The sequence below is a fragment of the Penicillium riverlandense genome (genome assembly GCF_028828495.1).
Source record: "Penicillium riverlandense strain IBT 135883 chromosome Unknown utg000011l_segment0_segment0, whole genome shotgun sequence".
Taxonomy (NCBI): domain Eukaryota; kingdom Fungi; phylum Ascomycota; class Eurotiomycetes; order Eurotiales; family Aspergillaceae; genus Penicillium; species Penicillium riverlandense.
The window spans coordinates 1,040,269-1,065,942 of NW_026643201.1; the positions used below are offsets into that span (position 1 = coordinate 1,040,269).

The following is a 25,674-nucleotide window of genomic DNA, read 5'->3' on the forward strand; positions in this document are numbered from 1 at the left end:
CAGGGACATGGGGCAACTGTATCTGACAACTCCAAAAAAGGATAGCTACGACAGATTCACGAGGCAGAGGCAGCCACACACATCGTCTCCTATTATTGCCATTCGATCCCGGTTGCCTCTCTGCAGGCACAAGATGCAACTGATCGGATCTATCACGAGGAGTGGAGATGTGCTTTGTCAGGTATCCAAATCAAAGCGGTCACGACTTTCGATTCTCTCTCACTCTCGCTCTCTCCCCGTTACTCTACTAACTTAACTATCTGAGACACGCCCAGCCTGCCTGACCAGAGGCGTTGTCGTGCGCTTCCTTTTTTTTTTTTTGCTTCTTCTTATTCTTATATCACCCCCAAAATTCCCACTTCCCTCATCGACCAGCCTCTTTTTCTTTAGCCGCCGGATACTTACTACGCAAATCCACCACTTACCTCACCCGCCCCCCCGTCCCCCATTATTCCCGCCCACAGCTCTATGTCGACCCTCGGTGCGACTAGCCTCTGAGTGTGGCCCCCGATCCCAGTGGGAAAGAAAGATATACAGCGCCAGTAAGGGCGCTTTGTTCGGTCGCACTCATGGACTCCCAACACGCCTCCTTCAGTGACATGGGGGTGGACGAGTCGATGAACCCGCAGACACCGTCTCCGTCGGACCAACTCGACACTCATCCCCAGCCTACCCCCAACCGGAACTCCGCCTCCAGTTTCACCAGCACACACTCGCGATCACTCAGCACCACCAAGAAAAACATCACTTCATTACCGGCCAACCTCCTCCCCTCGGCTCCCGCTTCTCCTCCGACGCCCGCTCCATCCCCGACCCCCCATCAGCGATCGCATACTTGGCCCTCCCCCGACGAGGAAGAAACTACTTTTCTATTAAATCTCCGCTTGCATTTCAGTACTCTGTCCAACGCCCGCAAGCAAAAACTCCTCGAGGGGTTATTGGATGTCTGCGATAGCCAACAACTGAGTTTCGTCTCAAGTTATGTTGGACCTCGGCTGAGAAAGGACCCGTTTCAAGTATTTCCCAATGAACTGTGCTTGAGGGTATGTCTTGTGATGAGTTTTTGGGCGAGAGGGATGACACAGAAAGCTAACCCCTTAACTCGATAGGTCTTATCCTTCATCGATGACCCGAAGGCCCTGGCAAGAGCATCGCAAGTATCAAGACGCTGGCGAGAGCTATTAAACGACGATATCACCTGGAAGAATCTCTGCGAAAAACATGCCTACTCGGTGCGACGGATAGCGGAGGAAGACGGCGACATGGCAGATCCATTCTTCTCCCAGCCAGACTTAAGCTCTAGCACCTCTGCGCTGGAGGATATGCAGGAAGCCACCGGACAGTCCCCAGAGAAACCTCTGGATCTTCCGCGCACGCTCTCGGGCGAATGGCTCCCCACCAGCTTTCCCTCTCGGAGACGGCGAGCTCGCCCGGTCTCTTACCGGTCGCAGTTTAAGCAAAAGTACATGGTCGAGTCGGCTTGGAATAAAGGTGGCCGGTGCACCCAGCGCCATATCACTCCCGACCAGGGTGTGGTGACCAGTCTACATCTCACCTCCAAGTATATTGTGGTCGCCCTGGATAATGCAAAGATCCATGTATACGATACCAATGGCGACAACCAGAAAACCCTCCAGGGCCACGTGATGGGCGTCTGGGCGATGGTTCCATGGGACGATATTCTGGTCAGCGGCGGCTGCGATCGTGAAGTGCGGGTGTGGAATATGGCAACAGGGTAGGTTGCCCCCTAAATATTGAGTGATGGGTCATTAACATCCAGCAGGGCGGGTATCCACCTACTCCGTGGCCACACGTCAACCGTGCGGTGTTTGAAAATGTCCGATCGGAATACGGCCATCTCAGGGTCTCGAGATACGACGCTGCGCATCTGGGACTTGGCGACGGGGACCTGTCGGAACGTCCTGGTCGGGCACCAGGCCAGCGTCCGATGTCTCGCGATTCATGGGGACCTGGTGGTCTCCGGCAGCTACGATACGACTGCACGGATATGGAGCATTTCCCAGGGCCGTTGTCTGCGCACGCTGTCCGGCCATTTCAGCCAGATCTACGCCATCACCTTTGACGGTCGCCGCATTGCGACAGGCAGTTTGGATACTAGCGTCCGTATCTGGGACCCGCATTCCGGACAATGCCATGCCATCCTCCAGGGCCACACTTCGCTGGTCGGGCAAATACAGATGCGCGGGGATACGCTGGTGACCGGTGGTTCGGACGGCTCTGTCCGCGTGTGGTCGCTCACCAAGATGGCGCCGATCCATCGACTAGCTGCGCACGACAATAGCGTCACTAGTCTTCAGTTCGACCACACCCGGATCGTCAGCGGTGGCAGTGATGGTCGCGTGAAAGTGTGGAACCTGCAGACTGGCCAGCTCCTGCGCGAGCTCTCCACCCCAGCCGAGGCGGTCTGGCGGGTTGCCTTCGAGGAGGAAAAAGCGGTGATCCTGGCGAACCGGTCTGGCCGCACGGTCATGGAGGTAAGTTTTTAAAGTTTCATTAGTTTTCGATAGTCTTGCTGATAATCACTTCCAGGTGTGGTCGTTTTCTCCACCCCCAGAACACAACGACGACGATACCGCGGTGGTCGATAGCGCCTCTAGTACTCCAGGCCTAGGCTCCTCTTCCGCTGACGACACTGCCGAACTCGTCCTCAACCAGGCCCGGCAACGAACGGTTTTCTCAGACCCTCCACCGTCGATTTCTCCGGCTAATGATGGCGATGATCAGCCGATGCCGGATGCGCCATCTTCTTGATTTCTTGAACATCATATCATCTTTCTCATGACCTTACTTTCATATCGTACATCATATCACTATTCCCACCCCATTTTGTTGTTTGCTGGGGACATTGATCAGAATGAGCATCCGATGTTCTTTTTCTTTCTTGTTATTTCCTTCTGCTTAGAGCACCAAGCGGTTGCATATCTGGTGTTGATGCAAAGGCGACCCCGTCTCGCCGCCATGTTGTCTGGTTCTTCCATCCGGACAAGCAGGGCAGGTTCCAAAGTCGTCTCTATCTGTGGAGTTTCCCCTGTTGAGAATGTCATTTCGGAGTGTTTTTGTTTCTCAGGTGATACCTTTTTGTCCCCATTGGGTTGTCCGATATATTGTCATCTAGGACGTGGATATGGATTTAGTCCCTTGGAAAGGCAAGACGAATGCATTCCCCTTATCTCAATCCAGTAAAGTAGATCCTCGAATCCCCTTTCACGCTTTCAGACGACCTCTCCGCCTCTGTTTCATCCCATGGTCTCTTTCAGATGACTAAGCGAATGAAAATCATCAGTTGACGGCGAGTCACTATCTATCTCCCTATTCCTCAGCCGAAACACAAAGCGACAGAGCAAGTCTGCATGAGCATCGCTGAATGTAACTCGCATTCACCCAGCGAGTCAAAACACATCCCCGTCTATGATGTACTTGCGCCCCGCTCGGACCAGGCAGTCGAGGTGATCAGATCATTCTCCAACTGATAACAGCCAGGTAGCGGCGCCTTTTCTGCTGCGTGTAACCTCCAGGGTCTAGGATCTTGGTTACTTGCGTTTCGAGAATTGCCTGGAAGTAGCCGCGCGGTGTGAACATGGTCTATGGGGGGAAACCAAGCACCGGATGTTACTTGTGTCGCAAGCGGAAGATCAAGGTACAGAGCCGGCCCACATGTCGAGCATTAGTTTTGTGTTACTGATCATCCTCCAAGTGCGATGAAGCACTCCCTGGGTGTCGGAATTGCAATATCTATGGGCGTCCATGCCCTGGATACCGGCCCGATGCGGTCTTCCGCAACGAGACCCAGAAAGTTGAGCAACTAGTCAAAAAATCGGGAAGCTCCTCGGCGGGCAGTAGCCAAAGCCAAATCGGGAACCAGAAGCCAGTAATAAGCCAGCAGACTGGGGCTCTTGTACCCCAACACAAACCTAGCCGCAGCCCAACCGGGGCTGACCCATCGCTGAGCCTGTACTCCGTCGCGGACGCGACGTGGGAGCAGCGCGCCGTGTGCTATTTCTTTGATCAGTACACCATCGGTGATGACGAAAATGAAGGCATGAGCCATCTTGATTTTCTGCCTGCATTGTACGCCCGTTGTGGCGAGGTGGGCAACCGTGACACCTTGGCATCTGAGTGTTTGCGCTGGGCGATGGATTCTACGGCGCTGGTGGCTCTCGCGAATGCAACAGATGCCGCCCCATTAACGATCAAGGCGCGGCAGGGCTATGGAAAAGCTCTGCGTGGTCTCCGGCAAATATTGTCGTCGCCCACGCAAGCGGTCAAAGACGAGACCTTTGCGGTTGTGGTTCTTCTCTCGCTCTATGAGGATATTGCGGGTGAACGGAACGGACTGTTCAGCTCGCATAGGGCTGGCTTTGAGCTGCTAATGAAGTTGCGAGGGCAGGATCAATTTGGTAATCGGCAAGGCCGTGATTTATTCAAGTTTGCCTACACCCATACGGTATATCCTCCTCTTCATCAAAAGTCAATCAAAAACTAACAATTGTGCCACAGTATGTTGAGGTTCTTGCACTTGGAGACAAACCGCGGTTCAATGCAGAATGGGTCCTGGGTCTATTAGACAGCAACGATCCAATTCAGAGCCTGATGACTTCTGCGTCGAAAATCACCCAGATTTTCATGGCAATGCATGCGGCGTCAAGCCCACCAGATCAGGAAACAGTCAAGCAATGGATTACCGCCGCCCGGGAGTGCGATGTCGAACTATCCCTATGGGGCGAGCATCTACCTGAACGCTGGCTACCGCTGGTCTGCTATTCAGCAAAGGGCGAGCCCCTGATCACCTACAGCCGCATCTCAACCTGCGTGGTCTGGAACTATTACCGCGCTGCGCGCGTTCTGTGCCAACAGCTTCTGCTCACCCTCATCACGATAAGTAGCGACTCGCATCCTCCATCTGCCCCCGCTGTCGACGCGGCCAGTCTGCGCGCGGTCATTCAAGACATGACTACCGATCTCTGCCGCAGCATCCCTTTCTCTTTGGGGGATGTTGATTCCCTCGGCCGCCCTACTGTAGGTGACGAGGCTCATACGGCCCAGACCCGTCTCGGCGGGTACGGCATGCTCTGGCCGCTCTGGTACGTGCTGCGCTATGGCTTGCCTACCCCGGCGCAGGTCACCCAGATCCGACACGTGCTTGTGCGTGTCGGGTCAACCATGGGAATCAAATTGGCTTTGCTCCTGGCGCGTGAGGCTGAGTGTTTGCATGGCGGGGATGCAATATCGGAAGAAGCATGAATTAATTGTATATATTTTCTTACTTATGGCGCCAGGGATGGACTCGCCGCTCTGGATAGAGGTGGTTGTACCTGATCATAGTATTTCGCTCTTCTCCAGTGTTTACGGTGGATAATACTGCTCCGGCCGTTATCTATGCGGTGACGTCACCACCTACACCACCTGGGCAGTATCTTCCACGCCTATCGGCATGCTTTCTATCCTTCGCCTAACGAGACAGGAAAAGATCAATTGCACTCGAAAAATCCTCTATCAGAGGATATAACACCCCCTAACTCATGATAATTGCTAGGACATGGCGATCGATCTGGGCCGATCAACCCGAGCCCCATAAGCCGGCTTAGCCGTTCCCGTCGCCGAATGGAGTTATGCTCTTGTGCATTCGGAGGTGCAGGGATCTGACGCCATCATGGTAACTAGTACATATTTCCGGGCAGGGGCGCTGTTAGGTACAACCTTCTCCCCTCCCCAACCTCCTCCTGTCCCCTCCTCTTTCTGTCACTCCCACCATGGCACTGCAAGAGCGCAAGCTTCCCTTTGGGAAGATTGAGCCCTACTCGAGCAAATATTTCTACAGCTGTGCTCTCGGCGGCATTATCGGTAAGCTTCCCCTCATTTTACCCATTGCTCCTGATCGTGCCCACTAATTGATGATTATTCCAGCTTGTGGTATGTGGCGCGATAGCACCGATCCAACCGGATAGTTACTGATCTGCGCAGGACCAACCCACACCGCTGTCACACCCCTCGACCTCGTCAAATGCCGTCGCCAAGTCGACCCAAAGATCTACAGCTCCAACATCTCAGCATGGCGCTCCATCTTCGCCAAGGAAGGCCTGCGCGGCGTGTTCTTCGGCTGGTCGCCCACCTTCCTGGGATACTCGTTCCAGGGCGCCGGCAAGTACGGCCTGTACGAGTACTTCAAGTATCTGTACGGGGACCAGATGTTCCCGCAGAGCAACCGCACCCTGGTCTTTCTGGGCGCCAGCGCCAGCGCCGAGTTCTTCGCTGATATGGCGCTGTGTCCGATGGAGGCCATCAAGGTTCGCATGCAGACGACTCTCCCGCCCTATGCGAATAACCTGCGAGAGGGGTGGAGTCGCATTGTCACGAAGGAAGGGCTTAGCGGCCTCTATAAGGGATTGTATCCGCTGTGGGCGCGCCAAATTCCCTACACGATGACCAAGTTCGCCACTTTTGAGAAGACCGTGAGCATGATTTACAAGACTATGGGCAAGCCGAAGGAGAGTTATGGACAGTTGGCCCAGACTGGTGTGAGCTTTGCGGGTGGATACATTGCGGGTATCTTCTGTGCTATTGTCAGTCATCCGGCGGATGTGATGGTTAGCAAGCTGAATGCGGATCGCCAGGGTGAGTATATTTCTCTGCCCCCTTAAAAGCCTAGTGCTAATTGTTTCGTGCAGCGGGCGAGGGCGCTATGAAGGCTGTATCGAGGATCTATGGCAACATTGGCTTCTCTGGTCTGTGGAACGGATTGCCTGTCCGAATTGTCATGCTGGGCACCTTGACGGGCTTCCAGTGGCTCATTTATGACTCGTTCAAGGTCTTCCTGGGTCTTCCGACGACGGGAGGACACTAGATTAGACATTTTGTGCGGAATGCATTTGTTATGATTACAAAAACACCAATGCTGCAGCCCTGGCTGTCATAATCGCCAGAAGCCCCGACGAAAACGCAAATAAGCTGAATCGAACCATGAGCGTATTACTCGTGACGTGCACCAAACTGTGCAGTATGCGCGTGCCAGTATACATCCAAGCGAGGAGGACATCCATATCCTCAACCTGGCCTCCACGGGCAATCGCCAACGTAAGGCTGAGGGCGTAGAACTGGGTCGGTTGTTCCATCAGGTGGTTGTAGTTGTCCCGTTTCCAGCGTGCGGGCGCGGGTGTCTGGGCGTCGAGCTGGCTCTTCGTGATGGTGTTTTGGAGGTTCAGCTTCTGCATGACTGGGATGTTGACCGCGTACATCCAGACTTCCATCGCGAGTGTCCATGCGTTGAGGGCGATGACGGGGCCTAGAAGGCCTGAGGCTGTGGCTTGTAACATTTTGGATTGGAGTCAAATAGGAGAAATATATCTTTTTGGTCCAAATGTGCTCATGACAGGAAATGTTCTCTGGCCTATATATCCGCTGCTCCAGGCAGATGTATTTGATCCCTCGGATCATTTTCCAATTGTGGCGGTGGCTTTTTCACTAGCGCCTTTTAATCTGCTCATTTGTGCTTGCGGCAGTCCGAAGAGAACGCCAAGTATGTACGATGAAGAATCATGAAGGTCGTTCGAGCCGTCTGTAACATCGAGCCGTCTGTAACATCGATCTCAACATACTAGTTAAGCACTGAAAACCAGGTCGGTATACTTATCTGCTGTTGTTTATGCGATCGCCAATGTCTCTTTAACTTCCACACTGGGCTCGAGACCTTTGCAGATTCCCAAACATTCTTCACCTCCTTTGTGTCTTGGGCGTTGCTATTCGACTCGATCTGCATAATCAAAACCCTTTTTCCTCTGGTTCATCCTTATCACAGCTGATGAACACATTTTCGTGTGAGTACCACCTATTCGTCTTCCAGGGCTGGGGCTCCTCGTCTTGACGAGTGACGGGAAGAGCTGCGGTGGAGGTGCTAGGACAGCATATTTCGTCAGAATACCGTATGGGCACAAAGCTGAAGCGTAGCAAACTGAAATATACCCCCCATAAACCCGGAAAGGGAAAACTGTTCGATTCTATACTTCGTGATCCTCACCGCCCACGATAACGGCAGAATATCAGTGTTTGAGATGCTTCGAAGGCCTCACCTCGATCCTTTCCTCCCACTCCATCCATCGGCATCCCTCGCAATCTTCATCCTACCTCCCAGAATTCCGATATTCCTATCAATCATCTCCAATTGTTCTACTGAGATCGCCCGATTCGACCACCCTCACCTCGAACCCTTACCTCGACTCTTCACAACACCCTCACAATGGAAGCTGCCCGACCACAACCACAACCGCAACCCTCACATCCAGCCGCTAATCCTCCAAGCGTCGAAATAGCCTACAAGCGCAAATGTATCGCGCTCAAAAAACGCCTCGCAGAGGTGGAGGCCGAGAATGAACTCATGCGCACGCGCAACCGCCGCGGATGGCAGTACATCCAAAAAATGCGCCTCGAGTCATGCATGCTGCTCGAGCGTCTTGCCAAAGTCACCGGCATGGCAGAGGAGGCCAGATCCGACGCCGCGGCGGATCCAGATCTGCGTGCTCGCGCCGCAGCCATGATGTCCAATGCTGCCGCGCTGAATGGCCTTGTTGGACAGGGGCAGCAGCAGGGCAATGGGACTCATCTGGAGGATGATACGGAAGGAAGCTCGGATGAACAACCTCCTACTGTACGTTGTGCTTTCGTTGTCTTTTTGACCACAGCTGACCCCCAATACAGCCCGAAGAACGTCCCCTCCGCGTTAAGCGCTCGCGCAAATCAAACGTTAACCTCGACGACGGCCCTGAAGACAGTGCCCCCGCCGCCGAGAGCGCCACGCAATCTGGCACTGGTGGAGGCGAACTGCCACGCCTCGCCCCGGCCCCGACACAGGAAGAACTCACCTCCTCGTTCCGCATCCAGACAGACCGCAACGGGTCTGCCCCTGAGGGAGGAGACCGGACACCCGCCGCAGCGAGTGCACACAGCAATGATCGCCGCGAAAGTCAGCAGGCTGAGTCCCGTCCTGCAGAGGCGGCTGCTGAGTCTGGGACGACACCGATGGACATGGATACCAAGGAGCCGAAGGTGGAGCAGACCTGAGTCTTCATTTTTTTTTTTTTTTTTTTAATTTAATTGTGACATGCTCGGGATTCATACAGCGTCGGATACAGATGGATTCTTTGTCTCAATTTGGTTTCAGGGGCTGGTTGGTTTGCGGACTGGGGGTTTGGTTCGCTTCTTGTTTGCAATCACTCTCCCTCACCGGAGTTGCTTCGTTTGGGGTTGGGTTTTCTATTTTGCATTTTTGACCTATAAGAGGAACAATACCATACTTTTTCTGCGCGGACAAGATCCAGTCAGGGCTAATTGGAGGTATACCTCCATGTGGTATATGAAGGGGTGATGGAATACCTATGGACACCACAGGCACCTAGTGCGCAAAGCATTTCTCCTACAGTGAGGGAGATGGACATTCCGGGCACAACATAGGTCCAAAATGTAGTGCCACTAACCCCGAGAGGAAAGAAATGACGTTCTTTCGCGCATATCCTCTTTCATGAGCGGATACCAGCATCTTGCCGTCCATTTTCTCCTTCCGTATCTGCGCGTCCAAAGCAAATCAATCCATCTTTCATACGGAAAACTACATAGTATACTATGACGGAGCCTGGAAAACTCAGGTACTGAATACCACAGATTAGAAAGATGGGTAGAGGAAATGTGGCGTGAGATGAATTAAACTTACTTTGCATCCTCTCCCTCGTCAGAGACCTGGTATTTTTTGAACTGCCTAGTTGGTACGTTGTTTTCGAACATGATATCCAACTCCTTGTACGTTCTATCCTTGGTCTATGACCCCTCGAGGTTAGAAAGGCATTAAATGAATCGCAATGGATTACATACCTCTGGCAACCGAAAGTAACTCCATATCAATGAAAATACCGAAATACCCCCAAAAACGAATTCAATTTTTGCACCAGCGTTGATGGCTCCGGGGTTTAGGAAAAAAGGACCCAGAATGTCGAGAATTAAGTATGAGAGGCCATTGATAGTTGCGGTGAGCGACAGTGTTCTTGCCCGTAACTTGGATGATGGAACCTCGCTCGAGATAGTGAATCCCAAGGGTCCGATCGTCAGTGCAAACACAAACTGAAGACTAATAAGCATTACCGCCTGAGCCCAGGAGTATGAGGGTGTCGAGTTGTAGTTTCTCGCAAAACATAGAATAGCCACGATCCACATAATGGCCACAGAATAGCTTAGCCCGATCAACCAGGATATCCGTCTTCCAAACCAGGCCAATGGAAACACACACAAAAGGGTCCCGACGAAGGAGACCGCGTTGAGGGCGACGCCCATGTCGAATGCTTGCTCGGCGTTCAGACCAACCTGCTCGAACAGATATGTAGCAAACCCAGTCGGATTGCCGGCGAAGTTCTGAACAACAAAGAGCATAGAGCAGATTTCAAGCCGTCTTCGGTTGGACCCCTTGAAACAATCCCGGTAGGTTGTACCGAGTTCCTGCTCACGTTCGTATAGATCTGTCTGTGCCATCATAGCCAGCGTATTGGTATTCTGAGCTTGGATAGATTTGTTCGTGAGTTGATCGAGAGATCTCTTTGCATCTTCCAGGCGATTCTGTCTCATCAACCACCAGGGTGATTCGGGCGCCCAGATTAATCCAATCAGTAGGATCACTGGCCACACCCATTGGATCGCGTACGGAATTTTGTACGCCCATTTGTCCGCTCGATTGACAAACCCTCGGGTAATTCCTGTTTGAAGGAACTGGCCAAGGGTGTAGCATAGTTGAACATAACCCGTGAAATATCCCCGAAGACGCAGAGGCAAAACTTCCGATGCATATGTCGGGGCTAGGACATGATATCCTCCCCAAATGAGACCTGCCAGGTACATAGACGTCGTCAAGACACGGATGTTCGTCGCGAAGACTTGCATGAATATTAATGCAATGGTGGCGCATAGGTATAAAGCCAAGGTCTTCTTTCGACCGATTCGATCCATTGGAATGGCGCATGCCCATGCTCCGACAACTTGCCCTACAATGGGGCCCATAGACATCGCCACTTGCCATTTGGCCGGGATTTGATATCCGCCACCAGGAGACTTTTCGCCGAAATGCTTCTGAAAGGCTGGCAAGGCATAGAAATTGCCAGTAATCTCGATGTCGTATGCTCTCATGATAATACACAAGGAAAAGAATAACGACCAAAGGGCACCGGATCGATGCATTTTGAGTGCTTGCCACGTCGAGATATTATGCTCGGCCTGTGTGGCTTGATCGGCCATCTCTTGGGTAACGGTATCCAGCTTGCCGCCATGCTCGATAACCTGCTGCAACTCCCCTCCAGCGGAGTGCACAGTCGGGAGCTCCTCGGTGGGATCTTGACTTCCCATGGCGTGTAATTCTTCGGAAGTATTGCTCAAAAGTAGGAAAGCAAACACGCAGTCAGGCTGAGAATTGACAATTCCTCGAGTGAAAGTGGGCTATACGGGCCCTTAATACTTTTAGTTGGTCTTGTGTCTCTCATTATTCCTCCTAAAGTTTACCCCGCACAATGGACCTGCTAACTAGTTCGAAGTCGAGCTCCTTTATCCTTAAGAGTTGGGGGAGAAGCCGATTGGCCACCAACTTGCTAGAGAAAATTCTGCGAATAAAGCATACGAGATAATAAACAGCCAATAAAGGCACTAACTATCAGCCTTGCCGCTACGTAGGGCTCGGAGAACATATGCTCATATACGCTATCACAACATCTCCAACATTCAAAACATGGGGAGTATGTTTCGCCGAAGCTCCATGTTGGCTTGTAAGATAGAACAAATACATCAGTTTTTTTGATTGAAATTCCGCGTCTACAATCCAACGAACTTACAATATGTCCTGCCCTGAATCGATTTTGCTTCTTCGATAAGACGTCGGCTGTCTGGATTCGGGAAGCGATCGCGTATCTGCCCTGTGGAGATCAGTGATCCTTATTTACTGTGTAACCCAATCAAAAACTACCCGACGGGTATTTTATTTGAGCTGGCCTAGACTGCCCAGATTGCCATCTCCCGAACTGCGGTTTGAGTTTCCGAAGGGCGTTAAACTCGGTTACTCAATGCAGTCTTTCCAACCTGGCTGGGCTATTTTTCAAAATATACCAAAGCTCTTCGACGACGGCCAATTCATACTGTTTGTTTATCACCGATAACTGCATACCTTAACGCCATGACTATTAGACAACTCAGTCCTTACGGTAAGCCAATGCTGAAGCATTGGTTGTTTGACCCCGCTTACAAAAACCTCAACCACGGTCTGTACAAGAAGTGGCCTTTGAGGAGAATACCCAAAGAATAACACCCCATAATCAGGTTCTTATGGTGCACACCCTGCTGTCGTTCGTAATGCACAGCGGGCCTATCAAGAGCTCGCCGATGGGCGACCGGATCGATATGTCCGTCAACTACATGCAGAGCTTCTGGATGAGGCGCGCCAGGATCTCGCAACGCTCATCAATGCGTCCAGAGACGAATGTGTCTTTGTCAGAAACGCCACCACTGGCGTCGCTACGGTTCTATATAACCTGAATTTCCAGCCCGGGGAAGCGGTCATTTACTTTGAACCCGTTTACGGAGCCGTGGAGAATGGGATCACCTCTCTGAAAGAGCACACTGCCCTCCAGGCTCGGAAAGTGCATTTTCAGTATCCTATTTCCGAGGAGGCAATTGAACGCCGATTCCGCGAGGTTGTCCTCCAAACTCGTCAGGAGGGCCTCAAAGTTCGCGCCGCAGTCTTCGACACAATTCACAGCGTCCCCGGCGTTCGATTTCCCTTTGAGCGTTTCGTCGGTATCTGCCGCGAAGAGGGCATCTTGAGTGTAATCGATGGTGCACATGGCATTGGACAGATTCCTCTTGATATGAACACGCTACAGCCTGACTTTCTTGTCTCGAACTGCCACAAGTATGGGCGTCTTGACTCTGCAATATTCGGTTTATATGCTGACTTTATCTCTCAGGTGGCTATATACTCCTCGTAGTGCTGCTGTTCTCTACGTTCCTAAGCGCAATCAGCACTTTATGCACACTACTCTTCCTACCTCGTGGGGGTTTATCCCTACAGCCGACTCTCCTCATACCCCCCAAAACTCGGAGAAAAAATCTTCTTTCGAGGAACTGTTTCAACTAGTCGCTACTGATGACTACTCCGCGTACATTTGTGTAGGAGCGGCATTAAAATTCCGCAAAGAAATTTGCGGCGGCGAAGACGCCGTCATGCGATATTGCCAGATGATAGCCAACGAAGGAGCGGACATTGTCGCAGCCGCTCTTGGAACCAAGGTCCTCCAGGAGCCCGATTTGAAGCCCGGAGAGGCCAGTCAGATGCGCGCGTGTGCTCTGACAACCGTGCAGTTGCCGATCGCGGTTGCGGGCGATCAGGATGGCGCTATGCCTTCTGGTGCTTCTGTAACTCTAACTCCAGAGGAGGCGGATCGGGCTTCTGAATTTTGTCATTGGACTCTCTTGAGGAAATATGATACTTTTGTGCCTGTCTTCCGGCATGGGTCGTGGCTGTGGACGCGGTTGAGCGGTCAGGTGTATCTGGAGAAAGCTGATTTTGAATGGCTGGGAGGTGTCCTTGGCGAGTTGTGCGAGCAGATTGCTCGAAAAGAGTTTCAGTAGGATTATCCAAAACAAATACCATCAATACAGATATTATCTAGCGACACCCATAGGCTGTTCATGTGATGGGGTTCAGAAGTTTAGCATAGAAGGACAGGTATCTACTAGAGTAGCCCTTTTCTGCGAACATCCATCTGTTGAGACTGGCTACCTATATACATGAAAAAGAATGCCAGTTGTGCGTGTGTGTACAGGTCAAATCAATCCATCTCGCATACCATAAGCCATTCCTCCCAGAACATAACATAGAGAATAACCCGGAGCCGCGCCAACTCCGATACCATCAGACAAGGAATAATTGAAACAGGGTGTGCATCCCAGCATTTTAATGCAAAGCTGCGCACAAATTCGTAGTTTGGAACGAAGTGTTGAAGTAATAATGTAGGCAGAGAAGAGAAGGACGTGTGACGGGAAGGAAACTGACGGTACGGCGACTAATCTACACCGGCGTATAGATCGACGACGATATTAATTGCTGCCACAAGGATCTCCGCGGCAATCAAAACAATCACTGTGCATCGTGTTAGCTTCCACCACATGCTGCCCAAATAGTAATGCTAAGCTTACCGATCCATTCAAGATACTCGCCGTGGCGGTGTGTCAGCTGGTCTTTCAGCACGGCCAGAAGATCCGCAATGACATCCAGCCGCTCTGTCAGGAGACTAACCCGCTGGTCCATTTCCAGGTAGCTACGAACGGCCTGGTAGACGGGCTCCAACTGAGGTTCAGCCCAAAAGAGTTCAGGACTGTCCAGAACAGACCCCTGCAAATGGATGTTGATGCGCAAGATAAACAGCTCTCCAATCTGCATGTTGATCTGCCGGCGCGTGAGGTTGACACTGCCCGTCTGTGCAATCTGAGCCGGTAGCGGTGCGGTGTCAGAGATGGTTTCTGACACCAGATCCTCGAATAGAGAGGTCTTGACGGACTGGGCAAGAGCATGGGAGATGGCCAGTTTGATCATGTGGTTGCGCGGCTCGCGCAGCGAGATAAAGTCATTGTATATCCGTGCTTGGTACTCGCGCGCATAGTAGAAGTTGAAATTCTCGATCTGTGTGTCATCCGAGCTTAAGATCGATGTCGCAAATTTTGATATATCTGACAGGAAACGGGATTCGTGCGCGGGTGTCATTCCCCAGATGACAACGGTCCCATAGTCAAACAAGAACACTTCTGGCGTGTGGATTGTGGTATCGATATCGGGGGTCTCCTCTGGTTGCGGCGATGGAACCAGGTGGTCCGTATTAACATTGGCCGCCTCGGATTCATGAAACTCCATGAGGTCTTCGCGTCGAGCTTTGGTGTTGTCCTCCACCTCCACCGCGCTGTCCGAGTACCTGCGCTCACTGGGGCGTCTCTCATGATGGTTGCCCCCGGAGCTAGGAAAAAGACGACTGCTCTTTTGCTTCTCTTCGTACTGATAGTCAAAAGGCGAGTAGACGCACTCGTCAAACAGCTTGGGATTAGCTCCCCGGGTTTTGGCCCGTGACTTGAGGAACTTGATGACCCCCTCGAGTCGATAGGAATTGGCCGTGCAGTAAGCCGTCACGCGCGGGATACGGTCTCGATCGGCCTTGCCCAGTCGCGCAGCATGGCTTCGTGCCGCAGGTTCCTTTATCCGGGTGATCTGCGAGTAAACATCGCGCGGGAAGTCGCCATCAGATTCCTCTTCTTCTGCCGTCACTGGATCTGGGAGTAGCTTGAGTTTCTGCGCCTTCTTGGTTGTTCTCTGCGGTCCAATCTTCGGGGCTGAGGGTGAGGTGCTTGCTAGGGGAGCGCCATGACTGTGGCGACGACGGAGCTTGCTGTTCAACGCGGAGAGCATGGGCTGGCTGCCCACTCGAGGATGGGTGCCCTGGGCGGTGACATTCCATACGGGAGGAGAGCTAGCCTGCAACGGGCGAAAGGTGGGATCGGAGGTGGTGGTGGTGCCGCCGTACGTGCTGATTGTCGTCAGCGGGTTGAAGGTGACCGACCGGGGCGGCCGGGAAGTCCGTGGCGATGAATTTGCCTGGTTCTGGGGCAGAAGGGGGGATTCTTCTGCGGAGGAAGCCATGGCCAGGGTTATGCGGCCATTGACGGGGGGAAGAAGAAAGAGAGGTCGAAAAGTCGAAGCTCACGCACGGGCTTATTAATGCGTCATTCACCGACCGTTGAACCATGTACAAGTATGGGACCCAGCGCACGATTATTTACGATTGCAATTACTGCGTATATTGTAATGAGATGCATTTGATTATTTTCCTGGCGTTTCATCGGTTCCACCACCTCCAGTTCACCGGCGCACAAACCCAGATGAGCCACCTGCTGTCCGCCGCAGGCCATTGACCTGGCCCGTACTGCGCGGGTGCTTGAGCCAATTGTCCTTGATATTCCGACCAGCTTTTGAGATCTTGGGAGCCAGGCTCGGCTGCGAGTTTTTCTTCTTGGTCGACGGCGCATCCAGAACTCGAATCGCAACGTCCCCAATTTGCACATCCTTGGGCGCTTTGTCGGTCTTGTCCAAGAACCTCAGCTTGTTGGGCTTCTTTCGCCCCCCGATTAGATCCTCGGCTGGAGGTGTAGGGGGCCGCTCGACAGGCACCGCATTCAGGATGTCATCGGGGAGCAAGGCGGGAAGGGCACGGCGTCGCACATCGTGGGTGGTTGAGCCCTGCAGGGTGGTCGTGCTCTCGGACTGTAGGTCATCGACCGGTGTGCTGGCTTCGTTAGCCTTTGCGGTCGATTTGGCCTGCAGTTTTCGGCGCTCGTCGAGTTTCCGCCGTTTCTCTTTTTTCATCTGTTCCTCTCTGTACTCGTATGTTAGCGAGAGCGGGGGTCGGAGAAAGGTGAGACAAAACATACATTTGCTTCGCCGCCTCCAATTTCTTTGCGTGTTCCTTGATCTTCAATAGTTGGGCCGAGTTATCGATCGCTTCCGGCGCATCGTCGTCGCTATCATCGTCATCCCCTATCTGGTTTTGTGTCTCTGAAATCTCTTCCAGTTGTGTTTCCTCGGGCAGCTCGGGCTCTTCGCTGTCGAATCTCATATGCTTGGTCGAGGGTGCAGTGGGAGTTTGGTCTTGTCCATCTAGTGTTGTCTCCGTTGCCTCAAGGCTGTCCCTCTTTCTCCGCTTAGCCTGCTGGCCCTCTGCCTTCTTTGTGGTTGTAGACTCTGCCTTGCGTTTTCCGTTCATTGCAGGCCCGGTCGCCGGTTTTGCGGCACCAACGACTCCTCGCCTTGTTGCGGACACCATCGTTGGTAGATCGTCGGCTTCGTGTTCGTTTCGCGCAAAAAGACCTTTTGCTGCGGTGACCAGGTGGGAAAACATAGAGGGGAAGCGTTGGGGAGAGGCAATAATGCTGGTGGTGCAGCTGCGCTTAGAAAAAAAATCATCGGAAGGGGGATTTTCCGGCTCCGATCTATATATCTCCCAGCGATACGGTCGTCTTGATTTTTGACAGATACGTAACATGATAGTGCTAAGTCTATGAACTCGAAAAATGTGGGAAGCGCACTTGCCTTGATACTCATTGGTCAATCCTCGGACGATTCTGCCTTTACCTTCGTCACACTCATTCGGCATACGTGCTCTACTTCGAGATGCCAAGAGACCCACCCTCTCATTCGTAGCACCTTGAGACCGCTTTTAGAAACAAGGAATAGACCTACTAGGCTAATTGCTATTCGCGAAGCTAACTAGTCCCCAAACTGAAATCAATAATCAGCTTTCCTTCAACCCCTTCGTGGTGTCGCGCAACCAAGTCGTTGAGACGTGGCAAGGCAAATGACTGGGAAACACACTTGACTCCATGCTCATTGGCAAAAGCGAGCATTTCGCGTAGGAGTGCATTGCTTCCCACCAAACTACCAATGATCGAAATGTGCCGAAAGACAATGTCTTGCGTGGAGAAGGTAAACCCGCTTGTAGGAAAAGACACCACCACGCATGTACCCCAGTTCTTCAGCAATCGGATCCCATAATCAAATGCCGCTTGTGATTCGGGGAGAATAACCGTGGCGTCAACCCCCAGTCGTCCTTGCTCAGCAATGCCATCTTCGTTTCCTATCATTTGAAGAACTTCGTCGGCGGCAGTTTTCGTCGCGTTCACTATCAGGGAATCCGTCGCTAGTCGCTGAGAAAGCGCAACAGCAGGCACTGATGTATCAACACCAACAACCTTGAGGCCCATCTTCTCTGCGAACTGAATGCCCAAGTGGCCCAGACCTCCGCCGCAGCCTAAAATGGCAACTCGATCTCCTTGTCTAAGTTGACAGTTTTTCAAGGCCGCATATATAGTCAGCCCAGCGCACATCAGCGGAGCAGCGTCCACGGCGCTCATTCCAGCGGGGAGCGGTGCGACCTGTCGCGCATCTACCACGGCATATTGCGCAAATCCTCCCGGGACACTGAGGCCGAGGTTTCTGGCCTTGGGACAATACACTGAATAACCCTTGCGGTCGCTGGGCTGGCCGTGATTTGGCGTCTCTCGCTGACACTCGTAGCACCTGCCGCAGGGATGAAAAGCTCGGCCTGGGACACCCACCCGGGTACCAATCTGAAATGTGGCAACCGAGGAGTCACTTCCTGCTAATGGTTTGTGTATGTCTGCCACCGTTCCCGCGAATTCATGGCATCCGATGTGCGGCCACTGTGTTGGAGCGTTTGCATGGCCATCAAACCCGCCAGTCGCGCATACTGTATCAGTGTGGCAATATGATGCAGCTTCCACCTTTATTAGAAGGTCATATGGCGATGTTATTTTCGGGAGAGGCACATCCGTGAAGACATAGGGTTCGTTGTAGGCTTTTAGAACTTGTGCCTTCATGGTTGGAGGCAGACAAGCCATTTTGCATACCAGTCTTCCTAGGGAATGTGAACAATAAAGAACGGTACTTTGACAGCCAATTGTATCGCCTGATGTTTCAAAAGAATATACTCCTTGTCCCCACATGGGGAACAATCTTTCCCCGCATCTACTTTTCATCCCCAATCACAATACTTTCGAGTCTCGGGGTAATGGACGTCGTGTCTTTGTACTGACTACTAACCAAATCAGAATATCATTATTATCTGTAACAAGTGTTTTTTCTCCTACATACGGATCATATCTGCATTGATCTCGAAAGCCAACCGCGGCAAGTATTCAAAGCAAGTACTTAAAATTCAGTCCACGATCAGTGGGATGCCACAATTCCGGAACGCCAGATTCTTCATCACGTCCTAACTTGGCCCTTGCCTCATCCTTCGACTTCTCTCTCCGATGATAGATTACTCTCATAATGCTGCATCCAATAAAAGCAATCGCCAGAGACCCCAAGCTCCAAGAATGGCCCAGGACGTATCTTGGCTCAGATGTGCTTTGATAGATCTGACCCGCGATGATGCCACCAAGGTTTGTTAACGTAAGCTGAATTCCCAGACTGGCTGCTCTTTTCCCGTCCGGTGCGCAATTGCTGGAGAGCCAGGCGATGTTGCCGCCAGTGGCCAAGAAACAGGGAGTTGCAACCAGGAACATAGCGAAATAGAGGACCCCGACGGGAACGTTGAATACCAGCAGTATAGCATATCCAGCAATACCGAACGGAATAGTGGTAGCAATGACGAGATAGCGGGCATTGTAGCGATCAGATAAAACCGCACCAATTCCATATACAATTGCGCCCCAGAGATTCACTGGCAGAGTTAGCATAGACACTCCTGCTCTGCATCTGGATTTGCTTACCTGGAATTGTTAGATACTGCGCCTGTTTGGTTGTATAACTAAACCCGTCTTTCAAGATAATCGGAAGAAAGGTACCAAATCCTACCCTCAATGAGTCACTGTAATCAAGTATTTCAAGCGGGATACACACCATATAAGATAGTAACCACACAGATTTGGCTAACGCCATGGATCCAAGTTTTGATATCTTTGGCTGCAAGCTTTACATCTGCCATTTTGTAATGGCCTTGACCTCCACTGTAAGCTCGAGACTGCTCGTCACGATATCTCATGAGTTGTTTTTCGTCCGGACTCAGAAAATATGCAGTTTCGTAGTCCTTTGGCACGAGGAATACACAACAGACCGCGAATACCATTGTAATGAGCCCTTCGAGGATATAAAGCCTGTTTTTGTTAATATTTCCCTTTTCTAAACAATGGGGCAGAGAACTGACCAGCGCCATCCAGGATAACCCGCGGTACCATCCATGTACAGAATGCCAAACGCAATCAACCCTCCAAACGCACCAGAAAGAGCAGATGCGACTGCAGAATAATGTTAGATAAATTCTTCATAGGTTGGAGGCATCTAGCTCACTAAATAGGTAGGATATTCTGGTGGCCAATTCCTCTCTCAGATACCAGTTGGCCAGTAGTAGAGTCATTGAAGGGAAGAGGCAGCCTTCCAAGAATCCCAGAATCAAGCGACAGACACACAATCCTGGAAAGTTTTTGACGAATCCATTACACATGCAGACAAGACCCCATGCAAATGCTATCGTCGGAATCACGCGATTGAACTGGAGGCGCTTCACCAAGAGCGATGTCGGAAACTCTGCGAGGACATAGAAGATGTAGAAAATCGAAATTGCGGTCTAGTTTTCTGTTAGACCTAACTAAATTTTTGTTTGACAGGCCATACTCACATTCAGTTGCGTTCCAGTCAGTCCAATATCATCCGTCATACCTTGGGTTGCAGCGAAGCCGATGTTGCCGCGATCCAAATAGCTAATCAGCATGAGGAGCATCATGACTGGTGCAATGTAAAGATCTAGCTTTCGAACGAGGCGTGAATTGCGCTTTTGAAATTCCCCATCTTGGGCTTGTGCATGTTCTGCAAGCTCTACCATGGCAAAATCTGCCTTGGATTGCTCAGTGGCATCTTTTTCCGACATGCTGGCTGTGTGTCAATGAAGATCGGATCTTTTGACAGCCTTCTTTTGAATTATAAAAGACCTTAAGAACTTGAAAACCCGAGGGTCAATAAAACTTTGGTAAGTATTGAACAGGGGTCTAAGTTTTTGTAAGGGGGCATCTTTGACTTCAATATGAATTCCACCAGTCTAAGGCCAAGCCATTCATTCCCGGTACTCAGATACAAGACTATACATGGATAGGATTTGGGGAAGGGAATACGCCATTTCCCCAGGATAAGTGTCCCGCGTCTATGGGCTCGGCCAAGACCGAGAGGGGTGGCTACCTGGATTGGGGTAACAATGGAATCCTTCCCACTCCGACGGGTCACCAATCATCATTCTTAATTCCCGGACAACCTTCCAATTCCCCGCGTTTCCCTACGGAAGTTAGGATATTATTCTTAGTGCGAAAATATGTTTTTGAGTGACATACGTTAAGAATCCTTTCATAGTTAAGTTGGTGATAATAAGGAGGACCAGGGAGAGACTTGAGCCTAGGAGCCATCTCAAAGCTAAGCCACCATGACGAACGAAGACGTCCTTGAAGCAAAATTCACTTCTGAAGTTGGTCGAGATGCATGGGATTCCAACTGGAAATCCGTCCTTAACTTGAGTCCGGAATTATTTGATGCGAGCATCAATCTTCTGGCTGTTCCTCGACGCAAAAAGCATCTTTCTCCCAAAGTGCAACAGCTAGTCTCCATCGCTGTCGATAGTGCGGCAACGCATCTTTACTTGCCTGGAGTGAAGCAACATATCACCCAGGCTCTAAAGGAAGGCGCGACCATATCGGAAATCATGGAGGTAATTGAGCTCACCAGTACATTGGGTATTCATGCTTGTAACATCGGCGTTCCCTTGCTTGTGGATGTGATGAAAGAAGCGGGAATTTATGACAGCCACCCTGTTGCAGGGAAACCATTAGATGCGCATCGTGAGCAGTTGAAGGTCGATTTTACCAACAATCGTGGCTACTGGCATCAATTTTGGGAGGACTTCCTTGCTATGGATCCCGAATTCTTCGAGGCCTACCTCGGCTTCTCTTCCGTGCCTTGGTCAAGAGGGAATGACAAGAACAAGGTTGGAGGTTTAGAGCCCAAGGTATGTTTACATGAAGGTTCAGTCTTCATCAACATTGACAAGAACCTCTAGGTGAAAGAGTTGATATATTGTGCTTTCGATGTGGCTGCAACTCATTTGTATGTGCCCGGACTTCGATTACATATGAAAAATGTACTTGGGTATGGTGGAACACCGGAAGAAATCCTTGAGGTTTTCGAGATTGCCTCGCAATTGAGTCTTCATACTGCGCATGCAGCCGCCCCAATCCTGGAGCAGCTGGCTGGTGCGAAATGATACATAACTGAAAGTCAGACTGAGCAATCTATACGCGCATTTACACTTTAGTGAGAACAATTTATCATAAAAGTCCTGACTGAAATTTTATATAAGAGAGAGAAGGTTTCCAATAATAGCTCTATCAATTATTGTACTTCAAATACTATTCTCACTCTCAAAGCTTCTCTGAACATGCACTAAAAAATCGCTTCTGGTTCTCCGGGTTTTGCTCCCACTCAACATCGTGGGCAAAAATAATCTCGACGCCTTCCAACTCCAGTTGCTTAATACGCCCAATCGTTCTTTCAGCCTCTTGTCTATTGGCGTGAATACAGCATATATGGCCATGCTCATCATGCCATTCCCCAATCTCTCTTTCTCGGGTCATGATGCGTCGGTCATGACAAGCATCCCCGGCTAGATAAACGTACTTGTCTTGACCTGTCCGTGCAAAGATGTTCATATGCCCTGGCAAATGACCAGGTGCGTCGACAAGTAAGACACTTCCATCTTGGAAAATGTCCATTGTTCGTGGAAGAGAGCCTCGGGGCTCCCAGGATTGATTAAAATTGGGAATATCACCATCAAACGAAATGCCTTTCTTCATAGTGTTCATACTTTTGAATTTTCCATCTGGTAAAATCTCAATTGCTTGTGATTCACTCAGCAGGTCAACCTCGAAGAATGAGTGGCCTCCACGTAAGGCGAGATTACTTCCATCCAACAGTGTCGACGTGCCGGGACCAGTAACAAACGTGCTTTTGCCGAACATCTTCGGATCGCCGATGTGGTCCCAGTGGATCTTTCGGCCAGAATTCAATCATGAGCAAATTCCATGCAATGTGCGTTGCTTAGAGGGTACGTACATGCGAATATATCACGAAGTCAATGTTATCTGGGGATAAACCCCCAGCTGCCAGGCTCTTAACAACATCCGGCTCTGCGCTCAACGGTTGACGAGTCTTAATATGATTTTGAACTGGGATAGGGTAATTCGATGGGTGTCGCAAGCCAAGATCGAATATGATCCGAGTAACCTTCCCAGAACGAGGTTCAACATGTTCAATTAGAAATGAGAGAGAGGGTACTGTCTTTCTTGCCACATCGGAGGCGGGATGGACGAAAAACCGCTCTGGCAATGTAAGATGTCCAGCTTGGAGAGCGCTCACTTGTACTAAACCCTCCGGCTCGGCTAATGAGTGCATGATAATTCAATCGCCAATGGAAGAAAGGTGAAGAATTATTTGTTTGGTAGCTTCTAACTTTTCATATGTTTTTAATACAAATTCACGATTACCATAGCTTATTTGAAGCGTTCGGGGAAGAAACCTCCGGAATTCAGGCGAACAATGACTAACCGTTACCCCAAAATTGGGGAAGCTGAGCACATACTTATTTTGCACTAGTTACCTCGGGACTCTTTAAGCTTCCCCACTTGGAAGATCATTGGGATTTCAAATAAATTTGGAACTGCGTAGACAAAATTCAGCTACAATTCTTTTGGCTCTATTCATTGAATGCACGCGATCTTTGCATAATGACCGTCCCTCAAGCAAACTCGATTGGATTCGTCGGCCTTGGGGCCATGGGCATGTGGATGGCAACGCACTTGGCAGTAAAACTTCCGGCAAGCACTAAGGTGCATGTTTTCGATATTGTACCAGCTCTAGTGGAGGAATTCTGTACGAAATATCCTCTTAAGGCGGTGCGATCCTCCAGTCCGAAAGATGTTGCCGATAAATCTGTATATCCTTCCAGCCTCCTATATTTCGCATTTTCGCAAAGTCTAACTGCCATGGCCAGGATATAATTATCACTATGCTTCCAGAAGGGAAACACGTGAAAATGGTTTATCTGGGACCCGATGGAATATGTTCTGGAGAGATCGGAGCAAAGCTACTCATCGATTGCTCGACTATCGATACGGCTAGTTTTCTAGAGGTCAAGGAGCACATCGAGAAAGTATCTCCATCTACTTCGCTCTACGATGCGCCTGTTAGTGGTGGGGTTATTGGGGCAATGAAGGGAACCATTGCTTTTTTCCTAGGCTGCGCGGAAGATGACGCGCGCGAAATCCAGAGACTATGCGAGCTATTGTCCCTGATGGGAAGCAAGGTCATTCCGTGTGGTGGGCCATCTTTTGGTCTTGCGGCAAAGCTGTCCAACAACTATTTATCCGGTATCATCGCCATTGCATGCTCGGAGGCTATGGACATGGGGATGAGGTCCGGACTAGATCCTCGCGTCCTTGCCAAAGTCTATGCTGCTGGGACAGCACAAAACACGATTTGCGATAGATTCTGTCCTGTTCCTGGCGTTGCTCCGGAAGCTCCATCTTCGAATGGATATAAGAATGGGTTCAAAGTGCAGTTGATGCGAAAAGATATCTCACTGGCACTGGAAATGGCTCACGGGGTTGAATCAAATAATGTCCTTGGAAGTGCAGCATTGAAAACCTACGAAGGTGCCAGCGCGGATGCACGATGCAAAGACCTGGATTCTAGAGTCGTTTTCCGTTATCTGGGTGGCAATGAAGATTGGAAAACTGATCACCCAAAGACGAGCTAGACCTGACAATTCTGCTTTTCATAGTTATGTATAGATTGAATTAGATATAACCTATTTCTATGCTTCGCTTTGCCTATTCTTAATGAGGGGTTGACTTGGAATGTACGATCTAAATCACTGGGTTGAATTTATTGATCTCGGTTGATAAACGAGTCAGGTTAGGTATTAGTGTGCCTTGACTTTAGGGTCTAGGTAGAAAATAAGACAGAATTCGCCTTTGGAGGACATTGAATACGTGTAACGTTTCCTGCCGGTATCAACCTGTACAGTGGGGTTAGGCATGAAATGACAGTGAAAATGCGTCTCCACTATTCCCCAAATTCGGAGAAAGGAAGGTGTGTGCGGGGTTGCGGGCATCCGTTTACCCCGAGGGCATCCGATGCAATATGAACCAGCTATTACTTGACAGATCTCTAGCTCTTAAACATACCCAACTCACTGCAACTTCAAAAATCTGTCTAACTCTTTCAATCCATCCAAAACAACCGTTAAATTTCAACCCAATCTCAACTACATATATCCTCCAATATGTCAACGGACCCTAAGTTCGACGATCTCCACAACCAACTCTTTGAGGAGGGCCTCAAAGTTCGCCGCGCTGTTGTCGGGGACACATACGTCAACAGAGCTCTCGAAAACGGGTCAACTGAATTTTCGCGACCCGGCCAGGAGCTCGTAACCGAATGGTGCTGGGGATATGCATGGACCAGGCCAGGCCTTCCCCGGAGGGATCGCAGTCTGCTCAATATTGGCATGTTGATGGCTCTCAATCGCGCCCCCGAGCTTGCGATTCACATTCGCGGTGCTCGAAACAATGGTCTGAGTGAACTTGAGATTAGGGAGGCCATCCTACACGCAACAACTTATTGCGGCGTTCCGGCTGGGGTTGATGCTATGAAGATTGCTGAGAAGACACTCAACGAGATGGCTGAAAACGGGGAGAAGCCGCGTGAATTAGGGGCAAAGTCCAACAAGGCATGAAAGAGATAGCTGTGTGGCTCAGACAATGGTATAGGGTAATAGATTCCAGACTTCGCATACATACAAAATAGTATGCGTACCAAGTGGGCCCATTTCTTTGTTTTCAAGTATCTCCCAAACTGGCATCTATTTTGACCCACCAGAAAACATGCTGTTATGTATTTTGGGAAAGAGATAATGTTCACCAAGTATTTCTCATTATCTGTTTTTACTGGCATCTCGGTATCTTGGCAGTAACATCAAT

The 25,674-nt window shown here is 50.5% G+C and overlaps 15 protein-coding genes across 15 annotated transcripts; 8 read left to right on the forward strand and 7 right to left on the reverse strand.

Annotated features, from left to right (window-relative positions):
* Positions 1-569: 569 nt before the first annotated feature.
* N7474_011113 (F-box/WD repeat-containing protein) lies at positions 570-2,772 on the forward strand (the record flags this gene model as incomplete). The annotated part of the gene is made up of 4 exons (XM_057202523.1): positions 570-1,043; positions 1,110-1,735; positions 1,784-2,495; positions 2,551-2,772. 4 exons carry the CDS (start codon positions 570-572, stop codon positions 2,770-2,772), a joined length of 2,034 nt encoding a protein of 677 aa, XP_057047807.1.
* An 826-nt stretch (positions 2,773-3,598) lies between these two features.
* N7474_011114 (putative C6 transcription factor) lies at positions 3,599-5,262 on the forward strand (the record flags this gene model as incomplete). Its single annotated transcript, XM_057202524.1, has 3 exons — positions 3,599-3,658; positions 3,716-4,465; positions 4,519-5,262. 3 exons carry the CDS (start codon positions 3,599-3,601, stop codon positions 5,260-5,262), a joined length of 1,554 nt encoding a protein of 517 aa, XP_057047808.1.
* Positions 5,263-5,771: 509 nt separating this feature from the next.
* N7474_011115 (putative mitochondrial phosphate transporter Pic2) lies at positions 5,772-6,862 on the forward strand (the record flags this gene model as incomplete). Its single annotated transcript, XM_057202525.1, has 4 exons — positions 5,772-5,862; positions 5,926-5,931; positions 5,983-6,633; positions 6,687-6,862. 4 exons carry the CDS (start codon positions 5,772-5,774, stop codon positions 6,860-6,862), a joined length of 924 nt encoding a protein of 307 aa, XP_057047809.1.
* A 34-nt stretch (positions 6,863-6,896) lies between these two features.
* N7474_011116 (MAPEG family protein) lies at positions 6,897-7,331 on the reverse strand (the record flags this gene model as incomplete). The annotated part of the gene is made up of 1 exon (XM_057202526.1): positions 6,897-7,331. The coding sequence occupies one exon, from the start codon at positions 7,329-7,331 to the stop codon at positions 6,897-6,899; it is 435 nt and encodes a 144-aa protein (XP_057047810.1).
* A 920-nt stretch (positions 7,332-8,251) lies between these two features.
* N7474_011117 (uncharacterized protein) lies at positions 8,252-9,072 on the forward strand (the record flags this gene model as incomplete). Its single annotated transcript, XM_057202527.1, has 2 exons — positions 8,252-8,659; positions 8,710-9,072. The coding sequence occupies 2 exons, from the start codon at positions 8,252-8,254 to the stop codon at positions 9,070-9,072; spliced, it is 771 nt and encodes a 256-aa protein (XP_057047811.1).
* Positions 9,073-9,714: 642 nt separating this feature from the next.
* On the reverse strand, positions 9,715-11,391 carry N7474_011118 (uncharacterized protein; the record flags this gene model as incomplete). Its single annotated transcript, XM_057202528.1, has 2 exons — positions 9,715-9,822; positions 9,877-11,391. 2 exons carry the CDS (start codon positions 11,389-11,391, stop codon positions 9,715-9,717), a joined length of 1,623 nt encoding a protein of 540 aa, XP_057047812.1.
* An 817-nt stretch (positions 11,392-12,208) lies between these two features.
* Positions 12,209-13,662, forward strand: N7474_011119 (uncharacterized protein; the record flags this gene model as incomplete). Its single annotated transcript, XM_057202529.1, has 3 exons — positions 12,209-12,293; positions 12,352-12,943; positions 12,999-13,662. 3 exons carry the CDS (start codon positions 12,209-12,211, stop codon positions 13,660-13,662), a joined length of 1,341 nt encoding a protein of 446 aa, XP_057047813.1.
* Positions 13,663-14,185: 523 nt separating this feature from the next.
* Positions 14,186-15,718, reverse strand: N7474_011120 (YagE family protein; the record flags this gene model as incomplete). Its single annotated transcript, XM_057202530.1, has 1 exon — positions 14,186-15,718. The coding sequence occupies one exon, from the start codon at positions 15,716-15,718 to the stop codon at positions 14,186-14,188; it is 1,533 nt and encodes a 510-aa protein (XP_057047814.1).
* Positions 15,719-15,937: 219 nt separating this feature from the next.
* Positions 15,938-16,898, reverse strand: N7474_011121 (uncharacterized protein; the record flags this gene model as incomplete). The annotated part of the gene is made up of 2 exons (XM_057202531.1): positions 15,938-16,451; positions 16,507-16,898. The coding sequence occupies 2 exons, from the start codon at positions 16,896-16,898 to the stop codon at positions 15,938-15,940; spliced, it is 906 nt and encodes a 301-aa protein (XP_057047815.1).
* Positions 16,899-17,337: 439 nt separating this feature from the next.
* N7474_011122 (zinc-dependent alcohol dehydrogenase) lies at positions 17,338-18,492 on the reverse strand (the record flags this gene model as incomplete). Its single annotated transcript, XM_057202532.1, has 1 exon — positions 17,338-18,492. One exon carries the CDS (start codon positions 18,490-18,492, stop codon positions 17,338-17,340), a length of 1,155 nt encoding a protein of 384 aa, XP_057047816.1.
* Positions 18,493-18,789: 297 nt separating this feature from the next.
* N7474_011123 (uncharacterized protein) lies at positions 18,790-20,522 on the reverse strand (the record flags this gene model as incomplete). The annotated part of the gene is made up of 6 exons (XM_057202533.1): positions 18,790-19,319; positions 19,369-19,449; positions 19,499-19,752; positions 19,803-19,893; positions 19,946-20,222; positions 20,274-20,522. 6 exons carry the CDS (start codon positions 20,520-20,522, stop codon positions 18,790-18,792), a joined length of 1,482 nt encoding a protein of 493 aa, XP_057047817.1.
* A 543-nt stretch (positions 20,523-21,065) lies between these two features.
* N7474_011124 (carboxymuconolactone decarboxylase family protein) lies at positions 21,066-21,899 on the forward strand (the record flags this gene model as incomplete). Its single annotated transcript, XM_057202534.1, has 2 exons — positions 21,066-21,644; positions 21,696-21,899. The coding sequence occupies 2 exons, from the start codon at positions 21,066-21,068 to the stop codon at positions 21,897-21,899; spliced, it is 783 nt and encodes a 260-aa protein (XP_057047818.1).
* Positions 21,900-22,056: 157 nt separating this feature from the next.
* N7474_011125 (MBL fold metallo-hydrolase) lies at positions 22,057-23,086 on the reverse strand (the record flags this gene model as incomplete). The annotated part of the gene is made up of 2 exons (XM_057202535.1): positions 22,057-22,683; positions 22,748-23,086. The coding sequence occupies 2 exons, from the start codon at positions 23,084-23,086 to the stop codon at positions 22,057-22,059; spliced, it is 966 nt and encodes a 321-aa protein (XP_057047819.1).
* A 332-nt stretch (positions 23,087-23,418) lies between these two features.
* Positions 23,419-24,449, forward strand: N7474_011126 (uncharacterized protein; the record flags this gene model as incomplete). The annotated part of the gene is made up of 2 exons (XM_057202536.1): positions 23,419-23,625; positions 23,685-24,449. 2 exons carry the CDS (start codon positions 23,419-23,421, stop codon positions 24,447-24,449), a joined length of 972 nt encoding a protein of 323 aa, XP_057047820.1.
* A 528-nt stretch (positions 24,450-24,977) lies between these two features.
* N7474_011127 (4-carboxymuconolactone decarboxylase) lies at positions 24,978-25,430 on the forward strand (the record flags this gene model as incomplete). Its single annotated transcript, XM_057202537.1, has 1 exon — positions 24,978-25,430. The coding sequence occupies one exon, from the start codon at positions 24,978-24,980 to the stop codon at positions 25,428-25,430; it is 453 nt and encodes a 150-aa protein (XP_057047821.1).
* Between the last annotated feature and the right edge of the window lie 244 nt (positions 25,431-25,674).